Source organism: Acanthopagrus latus, chromosome 1, assembly GCF_904848185.1.
Source record: "Acanthopagrus latus isolate v.2019 chromosome 1, fAcaLat1.1, whole genome shotgun sequence".
NCBI classification, from domain to species: Eukaryota; Metazoa; Chordata; class Actinopteri; order Spariformes; family Sparidae; genus Acanthopagrus; species Acanthopagrus latus.
Window position 1 is genome coordinate 27,718,140 of NC_051039.1, and position 14,048 is coordinate 27,732,187.

The 14,048-nt window shown below is 40.4% G+C and overlaps 1 protein-coding gene across 2 annotated transcripts; it reads left to right on the plus strand.

Moving 5' to 3' along the window:
- Positions 1-281: 281 nt before the first annotated feature.
- On the plus strand, positions 282-11,368 carry ccdc40 (coiled-coil domain containing 40). 2 transcript variants are annotated; one of them, XM_037114555.1, is made up of 19 exons: positions 282-436; positions 785-933; positions 1,089-1,158; positions 1,413-1,546; positions 2,393-2,476; positions 2,965-3,184; positions 3,897-4,054; positions 4,159-4,281; positions 5,422-5,543; positions 5,805-6,048; positions 6,181-6,363; positions 7,160-7,405; positions 7,539-7,752; positions 8,028-8,197; positions 8,282-8,373; positions 8,564-8,681; positions 9,777-9,965; positions 10,047-10,205; positions 10,868-11,368. In XM_037114555.1, exons 2-19 carry the CDS (start codon positions 811-813, stop codon positions 11,123-11,125), a joined length of 2,907 nt encoding a protein of 968 aa, XP_036970450.1. In that variant the 5' UTR covers positions 282-436; positions 785-810; the 3' UTR covers positions 11,126-11,368. The 2 variants fall into 2 exon arrangements, with proteins under 2 accessions (XP_036970450.1, XP_036970460.1); XM_037114565.1 differs by lacking the exons at positions 282-436; positions 785-933; positions 1,089-1,158 and adding an exon at positions 1,165-1,314.
- The last annotated feature ends 2,680 nt before the right edge of the window (positions 11,369-14,048 follow it).

Consider the following 14,048-nt stretch of genomic DNA (forward strand, 5'->3'; position numbering starts at 1 on the left):
AGTTTGAGGAGGAAAACGCAGTTTGACATAAAGCTAAAGAAGGAGAGGCTGTGAAAATACGTCAATATAAACACTACACGGCCGCGTTAGTGACTTCTCGTTAAGCGGTCACCGAACACCGTTAACATAAACATTGTAGAACTGGTCTTGGACATTGGCTTTATTGCAGACCTGACAAATTACCTTTTAAATTGACGAACGACATATGCATATAACTCATGGCCCAACTCAAGCCGTGACAAAACTGTATTCATCTCCCCCGACTGACAACAGCACATCATTCTTCCGAAATAAGGCCCAAGTGGAAGGGGCGTGGTCTCGGTTCTCTTCCGCCTCCCTCGCGGCAGTTTACGGTTGCCTAGTAACGCCAGGGCGCTTGCCAGTTACTGTCTTATTCTACGGTGGTCCGTAATTATACGTGTGTTTTCGATATAGGGTAAGTTATTATTCATATTGTATTCACTATTGTAGTTTTTCTTTTAAACAGTTGTTCAATAGGAAAGGTTTGCTTCCCACTATCAGAAGTACTCTCTGTTTGTGCTCCTTTATTCGCTACGTTAACTAGCTAAACCTGCCTAGTTAGTTAAGCTAGTTTGATGTTAGCATTAATGTTTGCTTTGAGGGAGTCGTCTTTTTTCTATCAACCACATACGGGCGGCCAAATTTTGTTAAAGTGAAAAATAACAAAAAAAAAAATAGCACGTTCCAGAAGAAAGACGGTGTTTTTTCTCATCATTTGTGCCGTAACCTTAACTGTAAAACTTGTCATTGTTATTGTCTTTAGAACACTCGCTCGCCACAACCGCTGCAATGCAGAACGCTGGAGGTGCTGAGGGGGAGCAGCCCAGCGAAGAGGAGAGCTACGGAGAGCTGCAGGATGGAGGTTACGAAGGAGCACAGGACAGTGGAGAGAGTGTCCCACCTGCTCAAGAGGTACAATATGTCATCCGAGGAATGGTTTTGCTTAAGAGTTTCATTTTTCAGTTAAATTCCTTGATTAACTCCTTATGAACATATGGGATTATTTATTCCATATTTGGCCCAGAGCTATGGTCTCACTCATTCATACATGCTGTCTTTCTTTCCAGGGTGGTTCACAGGATCAGTCAGGAACAGAGGATGGTGATCCGACGCCACAGCTTAACCTTGACTACAGTGGTGCGAAAGAATACTCCCTTGCTGCCACAAATAGTCAGACAGACAGGCAGACAGACATTGGCTGATGGTGGTAACAAATGCAGACATCAGCATATGGAGGAAAACACAAATATATCCAATTACTAGACAGGCAGAGATAGACCAACATACTTCCAAGTGAATATCACCAAGTTCTACACCACTACACTTTATTTGTAATTAGACATGAATTTGTTGATTGTTTAAATCAACATCTTTTACTGTCTGTGTTTCAGAGCAAGAAAATGTTTCTCAGCTGCCACTGATACCTCACCTCTCAAACCTTGATGCACCAGATGATATGGAGTATCAGGAGCTACTGCCAGAGGGGGAGGAGAAGGAAGAGTTAACTGTTCTTGACCCAGAACATGTATGTAGCTTCTCCTTTGATATTTATGCAATCATGGTTCATTAAGTGACTAGATGTTGTCTTACGGCTCCTCAAAGAGAGCAGTGGTATCACTGTCTTATCTATGTGTCAGGTACATTAGTGTATTGCAATGGTAGCACTTAGCTAAAGGTTACATTGTCCTGTCAAAGCAATGTTGAAAGGACAGGTCACCCTGTAGTGATATTTAGCCATCTCAATTGTTTTCGTGTGAGTGTCCACATTTTGGAGATATTAGCCACAGCAATGTCTGCCTTCTCTTGAATGTAATGGAACTAAATGGCAAGCAGCTTGTGGTGCCCAAAGCACCAAATGATACATTCAATTCAAACTCAACAACCTAGCAGGACACCATTAATGTTTACATCCTGCCTTCACAAAGACAAACATCTCCTCTTTGAGTTGACACAAGCTCCCTTCTGCACAGTGATACAGGTGGTAGGTGTTGTTAGGTCGAAAGGAAATAGTCCTGACTTGAACCTGCTCACAGCAAGGTCTGTGGAGTATTTTGAGAAACCCACTCATGGTTTCTTTAAAGTGACACTGCTGTTGTTTTGGCACTTTGAGCACTACAAGCAGTGCCATCTTTTTCCATTATATTTAAGAAGAGGAAGACATCGCTATGGCCGATAACTCCAAAACCCAGCAACTTACATCAAAACGAACTAGATGGCAAGAACTTAGATTGAATAAGTCTATTTTTTATTTTCAAGAGAACTGTCCCTTTAATGCTGCATAGAAACATATTTCTAGCCATAGACACCTGTAGCACAGTGAGTTTATAAACATTATATTATGTCATTGATGCCTTGTTTGATCTATTGACAGCCTCTGGTAAAAAGGCACCAAGCTGCTCTGACCATCCAGCTCAAAAGGCGGCTGGAGAGGGTCAACCTTGCCCTGAAGGAAAAGGTAGGCTGCCATTCTTCAACAACTCATATCCAGCTCTGCTGTTTTGAAGTTGTCCAGAAGATGGTGCTGTTGAATTATATATATATATGTATATATATATATATATATATATATATATATATATATATATATATATATATATATATATATATATATATATATATATATATATATATATATATATATATACACACACACACACACACACACACACATATGTAGATAGATAGATAGATAGATAGATAGATAGATAGATAGATAGATAGATAGATAGATAGATAGATATAGATATGGATATAAATAGATATATATGCACTTCTGTATTTTGTATCCAGCATTAAATTATTAAATTATAACAAACTAATTAAAGACAAATAATGTGTCGGTATCAGCAAACCAGAATCAAACAGAGACTGTCTGACATGATTATAGACTCTTGAGGATTTGTTCTCTGATTTTTACCTGTACTCTCTCTGTCACTGCCTCAGCGGGCACTGGAGAAGGCAGATGCCAGCCATATACAGGAGATAGAATTAGAGAATTCTAGGCTTCACAAGCGGTTGGCTAGACTTCGGGCCAAGCTGGAGGATCGTCAGCTATCCAAGGAACAGGCTGAAGCCAAACATCGGCAGGCACAGGATCAGCTGCAGCAAATGAAGAGCCAGTTCACCAGTATGACTAGTCAGGACAGCAAAGTCAAAGCTGAAGGTGAGACTGGCCTCAAATTTGGTGGTTAACTGTGTTGAACCATTTACTTAAAACTGTAATCAACACTGTTGATTGTGGTTGCTTTAACCAATGATGATTCTTATGTATGATGCCTCTTATGTTTAAGGATAGGTATGTGAATATGAGCAAAATATTACAAATATTTAAATAATATTGTAAATATTATACAAATATGAGCTCTGCAAAGACTCACACACATTTGTCTGTGCAGCCAAAGAGATATACACACCCAACGTGTAATGTATTAGAGTTATCAGAAATTTGAGCATATTACCTCACAGATTAGAGTTTTTCAGCCTATCGTGACTTTTCTTGTTCTGCTTTTGATGATAAATAAAACTCTGAAAGGGACACAGCTGCAGAAATTGATTGCCTTTGTAGAAGCCATTTGATTTGAAACACATAGGTCCAGATTTTGCTGCAACACAATCAAACTATATCAGTTCAAATTCCAATGTAAAGTTTATTGAATTGAATTGAATTCAAATATACATAGATCTTAGGATCACATTTTTGTCTAAAGGACTGAACAGTAAAGCCTAGGATATAATTGGTTTGCAACTGTAGTTTTTGTCAACTGGATGCATAGTACTGATTCAGCAACAACATGACAGTACCTGTGTCAGTCCATGTTTCCAAACTACAGCTTTGAGCAGTGTTAATGTTAATTCCTGTGTACCTTTCTTAATAGTGTCCCAGCTGCAGGGTGAACTCGACAACCTGAATCAGCATCTCGTGTTCACACAAGGACTCAGTGAAGATCTGCGCTCTAATGTGAAAGCCATGCAGAACGCCAGACACAAAGTGGGAGCTGAGAAGACCCAGGCCGAAGAGCAGAAATTGAAGCAGGTGGACAGACTTAAGTCTGGCACATTTCTTGATTCTTTAACTGTTTCAGGTTTTATCACTGATTAATACACTGGGATTGATTGGAAATACTCCTGTGTTGTCAGGATTTGTATGTAGAGCGTCTAACGAAGGACTTGGAGAGGCTGATGCAGCAGATAGCTATGTATGACACCCAGACCAGCGCTCAAGCAAAGGAGACACAGGCAGCCAAAGAGGCTCTTTTTGAGGTAACTGCATGTATTATGGAATAAGACAGTATGTTGTACGTCTGTAAGTCGAACGTGCCTCTAATAATCAAGCAAATGCTATAAAGCTGTGCTTCTATTAAAGGTGGTGTTAATAATCATTGGATGAATATTCAGTATATTCAGTAACCTTCCACTATATTTTTCCAAATTCTTCCACCCAGTCTATAACCATTTGCATTTATGGAGAGGAATTTGTCAAGATTTAAGTTGCATTCATATATTATCCAATCACTTGGGGACCACTAGAAAGAAAACACTGGTAAGTAATCCCCATCTGAAACCTTGCAAGATGTGAGTTGTGACAGGTAGACAATGGTGGAAACATGAGGAGTCAGAGTTGGAGACTGGAGTTTAGAGCTTTCCTAGAGTAACTGCAAAAAAGACATTATTTCCAGAGTCATGGCTGAAACTGATTTTGACAATCTAGATGAAGCAACAAAAACTGTAAGATTTCAGAGTCAGACTTCCCCCTGAGCGAGAACTGTGTCTCTGCTTACAAAAAGGATCATATTTTATTTTTTCCTTGTTTTTTTTTTTTTTTTTTTCGAAAAAGGTTTTTGGAATAACAACCTCAGCCCGTACGTGGCAAAAAAGAAAGCTCTTATGTATAGTGGATGCAGAGTGGACTGTTATTGCTACTGTTAAGAGGCTGCCAGGTAAGGTTAGTTAGAGGCCCAATTCCAAAATCTTTGGTATGAAACATTCACACACCTAAACATTTAGATATTGGGCCCAGGTTTAAAAGTACTAGTATACCCCTTCAAGAGTCTGTGCATTTTTCTAACATTGATTAAACAATGATTAAAAATTGTCGATTCAGTACAGATGTAGTCAGTAACTGACAACAGACAACAAAGATAATACAGCATTTGGGATTATAATGACATTACAGTATTGACTAGGTTTGATGGACTGTCTCACACAACTACATTTGACTAAAATAAAAGGTATCCTGTTCTCTCCATATATTGACTACATTCAAAACAGCATATTTTTCATTTGCTGAACCAAATCTTAGCCTCTTATTTACTGTGCATATTGTCTTATTCCATGAGTGTTGGTGAAGAATTAATACAACATCCTTTCTTCTCACACATGTCCACTCATGTCTGTGTGCAGGCTGAGATGGAAATGGAGTCTCTGGTAATGGCACGTAAACAGCTGGTGCAGCAGTGGAGCAGCAGTCTAATGGGAATAGGGAGACGAGATGAGGCCTTCAGCGCCATGCAGGAGGCCTTGCGGTGAGAACGATGGATGATATCTCTCTAAATTGACCGATTGTTTTCTCTGCTTTTCAGGCTGAAGCACAGAGGGGAAATGAAAATATGAATTATTGCCACTGTAATGAAATGTGATTCATGTGTCCAATTTCAGATATGTGTAGAAAATATTTTGAAAACACAACATAATATTTGTAGGATGTTTAAACAGAAAGGTAAAAAAAAAATCAATATAGAAGCATCCGTCAATTAATTCTTTATTGCTGTCTTTGTGTACCTCAGCACTGTCGAGCACCAGTTGATCTTGCTGGACAAAGAGATTGAAAGCTACAAGAAATCCACCACTGAAGAACAGGAGCAAAATGAAACATTAACGATGCAGTTGAAAGGGTCCCAGATGGACTGTGCCACTTATAAAAAGCTGATCAGTGAGAAGCAGGCCCAGCAAGAGGCCCTGCAGGCCCACTTTAGCACCTGCCTCCGCACTCTGAAGGAGACAGAGCGCACTCTCACCAGGCTCTCTACGGTAGCCAGAACTTCTGTTTTGACCGCTCTGCTCCTAATTTATCCAGAGAGGTGTACTGTTACAGGGTCCCTCTGCCTTCTCTTTCCCTCTGTCACCATTCCACTCTCCAATTTCCTTCCTTTATTGTTCTAGGAAACAAGCACGCACCAGGCTGAGGTGAACAATCAGAGGAGGCAGTTGGAGAAAGAAAGTGCAGGGCGTTTGGAGTTGGAGGACAAGATCATGACCTACATGCAGCAGAAGCTCACCCACAACAGGGCCGCCAAATACTCCCAAAAGCTCACCAGCAAGACAGCCACACTCAAAAAGGAGAAGGTAAAGATGGGATTTAGTAAGTTAAACAAAGCATTCAGTGTTTTTCAATGAAAGTTTCAGGCTGTTGGAAAGCCTTGTGAGAAGGTTATCCACCATTCAGTCAGCAGGTACAAGGTACAATATCAAATTATTCAATACATACGTTAAGTTTTAAGGTGTCCAGTTTCAAACTTGACCTGTTTTATGTAAAGAATATTTCACCGATTAAAAATGCACTTCCATAAATATGGGGAGTTCTAAATTAACAGAAACAGAAGATATCCGAATGTGTATTCTCTGTTATAGATCACATTAAAAAGCTGGATCCCACATTCCCAATTATGCCGCTTGATAAAAACCCACCTTTTTTAAACTCCCCTGAACAGCCTTTCTGTTCAAATTTGACATCTCAAGCCGAGATAACCCTGATGAGATCACCAGGGTTATTTTTATGCCTCTCCGACCAGGACATTTAATCATATCTGGACACAGCCATGGAGACGGTGGCCCATTCATTCCTATGAAAGCTGCTTATTGGTGCATGAAGCCAAAATGGCTCAATACCAGACAAGATCCTTCTGACAAGTTAACTCAACTTCATGTGTTCTGATTCTTCTAATCAGGGGACTGCTTGTTTAGCACATGATTATCTAACAGAACATGGAGAGCAGTGTTGATGGAGCAGCAAAGAAAGCAGAAATATTATGTGCTGAAGATACAACACTGAAAAACAGTACAGGGAACACTTTTAGAATATGCTATTGATAGGACACACAAATACATGACATTTTTGTCCTGCTCACCGTCCCCCCTTTAGATCTCTCAGTTGTGGCAGCTGGAGAACGATATAGCCGCGATGACACTGGAGAGCAGCGAGGTCAGCCAGCGCCTGGACAGCCTAGCCATCACCCAGGAGGCCCTCGATGAGGAGGTTGCAAACTACAACAAGTTGCTGGCGTCCAACCAGGCCAAGATTTCTTCCTTCATTACCCTCATCAAGCAGAAACAGTCCACTATCACCAACTACAACAAACAGATCTATCAGATCACAGCCAGCACTGGGGTAAGAGAATCTGGGGAAGCAGTAATTCCTGGTTGTTTCTTGCTTATGTGGAATATAAATAAATTAGAAGCTGTCTTGGAATTGTACATAAAAATCACACCCTGCCTTGCAATCTGTGTAATTCCTTTCCCAGCACGAGGATCTGAGTCCTCTGCAAATCAAGGCACAGGAGTTAATGGATCAGATTGCACAGCTGGCAGTGATTATCAAGAGCGACCAGAGGCTCTGGATGAAACGACTGGAGACTCAAGTGGGACTGACCCACGAGTTAGAAGCCAACCGCAAGAACATGCTCAAACTGCAGACAGAGTACACTACCATGCAGCAAAAGAAAATGCTCTTGGAGAGTATGTAATACAGTTATAAAAAAGCACACATATGCATGAATAGCTAATTCAGTTTCCTGTTAGTTATAAGCAGATTACTTGTGAGCATGAACTAGTAGACAACATGCCTAATGATCTAACTATGTGTGAAGTTTTCAGTATTTAAATTAATTACTCTTCAGTCTGACATCTCTAAATAAACTGTTTTTTGAGTAAATCTAATCAAACATGCTGAAGTGAAATCTTACCATGGCACTCATACACAGGCTACTATTAACCAACTCCAATCCCACCAGGTCAGATTGAAGCTGAGCACCGTGAGAAGACAGACCTAGAAAAGAGTGTAAAGATGCTGAAAGGAGACAGGGTGAAGCTCAACACCCTGCTGAGCAAGAAGGGACAGCTCAGTATGGCACTAGAGCAGGAGAATGCCCTGATGGAGACAGATTTCCTTCGCAGACTAAAGGCATTACATGACTCTACTCATTCACCATATTGTTCTTTTCTGCAGTTTGAACAGTGATTGTTAAACATGATATCATATTTTCAGGAAGCAGAGAGGGAGTCGATCGAGATGCAGATGAAAAATGAGAAGAAGCAGAAGGATAAAGAGATGTACCTCAACTGTCTGGTGGAGGCTGAGTCAGTCTGTTTCTACGACAGTATGACAATCATACAAACTCTTGTAAAATATTGTAACTTTTTAATTAAAGCAAATATATAAGAATGAAAACAGGTATCAGGTATTGACAGCTCATATCAGTCTGGTTTGGTAATTTCTTCCATCCTACATAAACAGCTCATTCCTTTGTTGTGTGCATGTGGCCAACAGGAAGCAGATCATGCTGTGGCAGAAGAAGACCGAGCTTATAAAAGAGACACGTTCAGTTGTGGACTCAGAGGTGAAGGGAGACATCCAGGCGATGAAGGCTGAGATACACCGTATGGAGGTGAACACACTGCACACAATAGGAGTAAAGTTTATTAGACCAATGGAAACCTTGAGCTGTCGTCCAATTGTTTGCCTATGTATGTGCATACAGGTATGTACACAGAGGCAGTAAAATAAAAGGACTTTCACGTTTACATTGAACTCTGGTCATATTGCCAGTGGATGAGTTTGCTTTTCCGTTTCTTTCCCCCTTGTGTGTCCCCTTTGTCATCACAACCATGCCGGAAGAACAAGGAACAGAAGAAAGCAGCACATCATATAGAATATTATATATCTCAATTTATGTTTTGAATTGGACATGTTGTTTTTTTCTGGAGTTGATAACAGAAGTTGCTAAGGAGTGGGACATCTTGCTTCTTTCTCATCTCTTTTGAGAGATCAGACTGACTAGGCTCCGGCTATATGGAAGCCACTAACAACAGTTACTTTTTAGAATAGCTTTTACAGTCTCACTTTCAGACTCAGCGAGGACTGAACAATTTTCAAGTGCCGCTTGACAGAGATGGATGGAAAGATATGAATAAAGGCCAACAGCCTCAACTTCAACACACGTCATAGCATCACACATCACACAAAGGAGTGTGAATAAGCATGTTCACTCAGATGTTGTGGTCACATCACCAAGCTGGAGGCAATAAATAACCATGACTACTGCAGGGGTAATTAACCGGAAACTAAAGCCCAACTAACTAACAATGTGTACATTTCATTCATCTAAAATATATGTATGATGCTTTCATATAATAACAACACTTCATTTGATTATTTGATGACTGACTGTCAAATCAAAAGCATATCAAATATTTTAATATGCAGCTTGTTAGGAGCTCAGACGTTCATCTTTTTCAAGCACTGTTTTGGTACATTTCATCTCAGTTACCAAAAGGCCTGTTACATAAAATAGCATCCAAAACAATATCATGTTAGTTAAGGTATGGCGACTTTAAAGTGAGCAAAAATGAATAGCTGGGCCTCTAAAGTAATTTCAGTAGGTACATCAATAAGACATCCTAGCCTAGTTATGATGTGCATGCCTTTAATCATGTTTACTCAGCTTGTTTTGGTACGTTTGGACTCTGTGTGTGTTTCACAGGTGCGACTAAGCCGCATAATGAAGCAGTCGGAGAAGCTGCAGAGAGAGAGTGAAGCAACAGTTGCCAGACGGGAGACGCTTGTCCTGCGCAGGGAGGCCTTGCTCTTCGGCTCCCAGAAAAAGGTTACGAAGGGTGGGCCGAACCTCAAATTACAGGGCCTGAAGCGCAAGATTAAGAACACAAACACGGTAGAAGACTTTGATAATCCAAATCTGCATATGTGCCTGAGGCACGTTGCACAATCTTATATGCAGTATGTATGTCTTCAGCATGTGGTAGAGTGGGAGCAGAAGATCAGGGAATTACAGGAAAGCAAGGTGAGTCTGAGCGACAGGCTGGCGCAGCAGAAGCAGCACCTGATAGAACTGTGTGGCACCAGCTGCAACCTTGACCCTGACATCGAAAACCTCCAGGACACCAAACACAGGGTGAGGAGCAAATATATACAGTGTACTGCCTGGCAACATGGTAAATGCCAATTCATACCACTGTTTTGTAAAAACACATGTATTGCAATATGAGTCTCAACTGTAGTGGAAGTGGTAATTTTTGCATTTAATTTTCATTGAAGAAAATCTATAAATAATAATGGTGTGATTTTTGCTGGGGTTTGTAATAAATAAGCATGCTGAAGCATATGAGTTGCAGGCCAGAGCATCTATGAAGCACCACAATGCCTTATTTATAATGGTATGCCTTGACATATAATACCTTTATTGAAATAATTCAGCTCCGGAGATTTGGATATTGCATTTGTTCATATTTTGATTAATTGTTCAGCTTTATGTGTTACTGACTCTTTGCTGTCTTTAAATTCAATGCAAGTACACTGCCTTAATTGTTTAAGCTACCAACGAAATAATTGATAATTGGTATGTGTCAACCCAGTCTTTTTTCACAATAGAAATATGCACCGTCTACTGCCAGTATCTCTGACGTGAGCGTCACAGTTTCCACTCATTAAAACCACTCCCCCATGACAAGAATACCAGAAATAACTACTCACCACCTCCAGCTCCTGTGTATGTTTTTTAACATGTGAAAGAACAAAGCATACCCACACTCATTCTTCATCCTTCCCTCCTTCTAGAAATTTAACCACCTAGTGACACTACAGAGCCGGTCCAAGAAGCTGCAGGAGGTGCGTCAGGGCAGCTACCAGGCCTTGTCCACCAGTCAATCCATCAGCGCTGCTCTGCAGCGCCAGATGGAGCGTGTCCACGCTACCAGCACCATCTTGCACCGCGTGGGTGAGGAGTTCCCCCAGCATCAGGGAACCCTCCGCAGGGTGTCACAAGCACTTGCAGCACACACACAGGCCCTGGAACAGGAGATACCCCAAGAGTGAAGGGAGAATATACTGTAGTGTGCTATAGTGCAGCAGTGAGTACAGGAGAAGTGCTGAGTGGAAATGGGAGTAAGAATTAGTTGATGGAAGTTGAGGGAAAGATTAATTGAGAGCTTGTGTTGACCTGAGAAGAAGGAGAGGTTATTATTTTAATATTATTGTAATGTTTAATGTTAATTTTTGGATTGAAGTATTGATTGTTGAAACAGTGTAATGAATAAACATTGAATCACAATAACTCAATTCCTCTGAGTGTTTGACTTTTTCAATCCAGTACCCAGTATGGAAACTTTAAAAAGGTAAAAGTTTAGTTGAATACATGAAGAGTTGCTAGTGACGTTGTCCAAACCATTAGTGCCGCAATGACAAGAAAACTGCATAACTGAAAACTTATGTGTTCAGTTGCTAAATAAAGGGAAGACAGCAGCACAGTTTAGCTCTTTAAGTCATATGCCAGGTCAATATGATCATATTTCATGATGTTAAATGTCTTATTTTCTGATTTTAAAAACTATTGACATATCTGGATGGTTGATTGGAAGTATGGTGCCTCTGAGGTTTCACTCCCATCCCAGAATATGTTGAGAAAGGGTGTTTGGGATAATGCTGTATTACTTTCTCCCTATCCTTTACAGAGATGTGATTATGTGATCAAATGATTTGCTTTGACCTGGTGTTGGTCTACAGAGAGCTGCAGTGGACACAGCACATTCCACACATTTTGGGGAGCCTATCAATAATCCAAGATCCTATGTTCCCAGGGCCCTAAGTTTTCAAAGTTCTACGTTCAAAATAGCTCTGGGAACGTAGGGCCCTAGGAACAAAGGACTCTGGGTACATGGAAATGACTTTACATACAGTAAGCTGTAGCTGATGAGACAGGACCGTATTATTCTGTTTAATGACTTGAAATCAATTAGAGTTGGAATCTGTAATATCTTTTAATTACTCTGGTGTTTGGTGTGATTCATGGGTGGAGATTATTTTGTACTTTGGCTTGGAACCAAAGTAATCACACCTATCATGACTGACACTGGAAATTACTTCTATTCAAGTTGGGTGAACTTGTATGACACCATATCTGCCCTGAGATTAATAACATATGCCAATTATGCAGCAATATCTGGCAGTTTTACAAAGCTGACCCAAGACTGTGTCCTTGACGGCATCACGTATGCTGTACGTCAAGCGACTTCAACACTTACACATACAATGCTACTGTAAGGGTGGCCAACAAACCTTGTGCATGCAATGCTGTGGAACCGGCTCCATCTCATGCTGTGACTGTCGTGTTGGGTTTTCCACAGCACCCGGGGGAGCAGGGCTTAACAGGCAGCTAATACAAAGAACTGCGGCTCCTTTTACTCCTTCTCACGCTTTTCTCACCTAAATATCTGACATACATATAAACTCGGAGACAACAAATCCGCAATCACTGAGGGAATACAGGTACACATGATCCATTGTTATAGATACCATGCATTTCCTTGCTCATATCTTTAGGCAAAGTTACAGTTCCACGTTTTATCATCTTAACGTTATGCTAATGAAAATGAAAAGCATGTGTAAATGCTGGCCATTTTGAATTGTTCACCTGGGCCGTCGAATATTTCAATGTCTTTGTCATCTTTTGAGGAAACTTGTGAACCATTGCAGTCAAATAATAATGTCCAGCTGCTCCTTGGATCGAAACCAGGTCCAGTCCGGAGATGGATTACTTTGTGGTGAATGGATTACAAATTGAAACAGCCTGAAAGAAGACACAGCAATTTTCTTGAGTTCATAAAAAATAAAATACACCTTATCTTGCTCTATTGTGACCAGAAGCTTGTTGATACTAAAGTTAGCAAACTTCAGATGGGCTGCTGATGTAGCTGACACCACTGAGTCAATTCACTGACTGATATTATGCCTTTGTAACTGTCACGGTACTTTTCAGATGAATTTGTTACTGCTGTATTTGGTCACAATGGCTGCACTTAAGCAAAAGTTACATAGACTCATTTTAAGGAGCTGCACTGCAAAAATTCACCATCTCAAACCTTAAAGGCGTGCCATGTAGTTTTGGGGAATACATTTTAATCAGAAGAGAAACTTCAAACTGTGCTCTGGAAATGTTATTTTCCTCTGAGAACGGCTTGTTCATTCATTGTTTTACCTCATAAATATAGTTTTAATTACTTATGCCAAAACTATACCCCATCAACTGGTAGTCAAAATGTCTTATCACACTTACCATTTTAGTGGTTTTTTTTCTCTGCTTTATTCAGAAAATATAAGTCAATACATAAACTGTAACTGCTTGTTAGCATTAAAATGTATTTTTTTCATACAAAGAATGTTTGTGCTCATCTTGAAGTCAAGAGGCCTGTTCACACTCTATAAGGACTTAACCAAGCTGGTGTGTTTTCCCTCCAGCCCTGTCAGTCACGGCTGACCTCCCTGTAGAAGGCTTTGGTATTCATGTGGTCTTAGTGAACATGTAGTAAATCAGTATGTGTCATGTAATCCCCCGCAGTGAGGTCATGTATTTTCGTGGAGGAGAACTTTGTGGTGAAAATACCAAGTTCTTATTTCCTTCCTCCTGTGCAGCTAAATATCTGAGGAGGTGGATGTAAATATGTTTTTCAGTTGTTCCACCTGTTCATATTTTATTACTGCACTTTTTCCTCATACGTTATCGTAGACGTACTACGGGGAAGTCCCTGGTAGTGTTCAATTGGCCAGACTGTATGAAATGATATGATGCAGATAGATAAGCAGGCTCTCAGATGTTGACTGGCTGGTCCGGTTACACAATTCTAGATTGTATCTGATCGTGACTGTAGGCAGCAGCTCTTTTTCAGGAAGATCATATTAATGCTCTTTGTTGTTGATACAAACTAGTTAGACGACGCACCGCTGTGCCGAGCAGTACAGTTAT

Coding starts and splice junctions, on each gene's coding strand:
- ccdc40 (XM_037114555.1), top strand. CDS start 811: ATGCAGAACGCTGGAGGTGCTGAGGGGGAGCAGCCCAGCGAAGAGGAG. Junction 6,049..6,180: donor CTCTCACCAGGCTCTCTACG/GTAGCCAGAACT, acceptor TTATTGTTCTAG/GAAACAAGCACGCACCAGGC. Junction 8,198..8,281: donor ATTTCCTTCGCAGACTAAAG/GCATTACATGAC, acceptor TCATATTTTCAG/GAAGCAGAGAGGGAGTCGAT.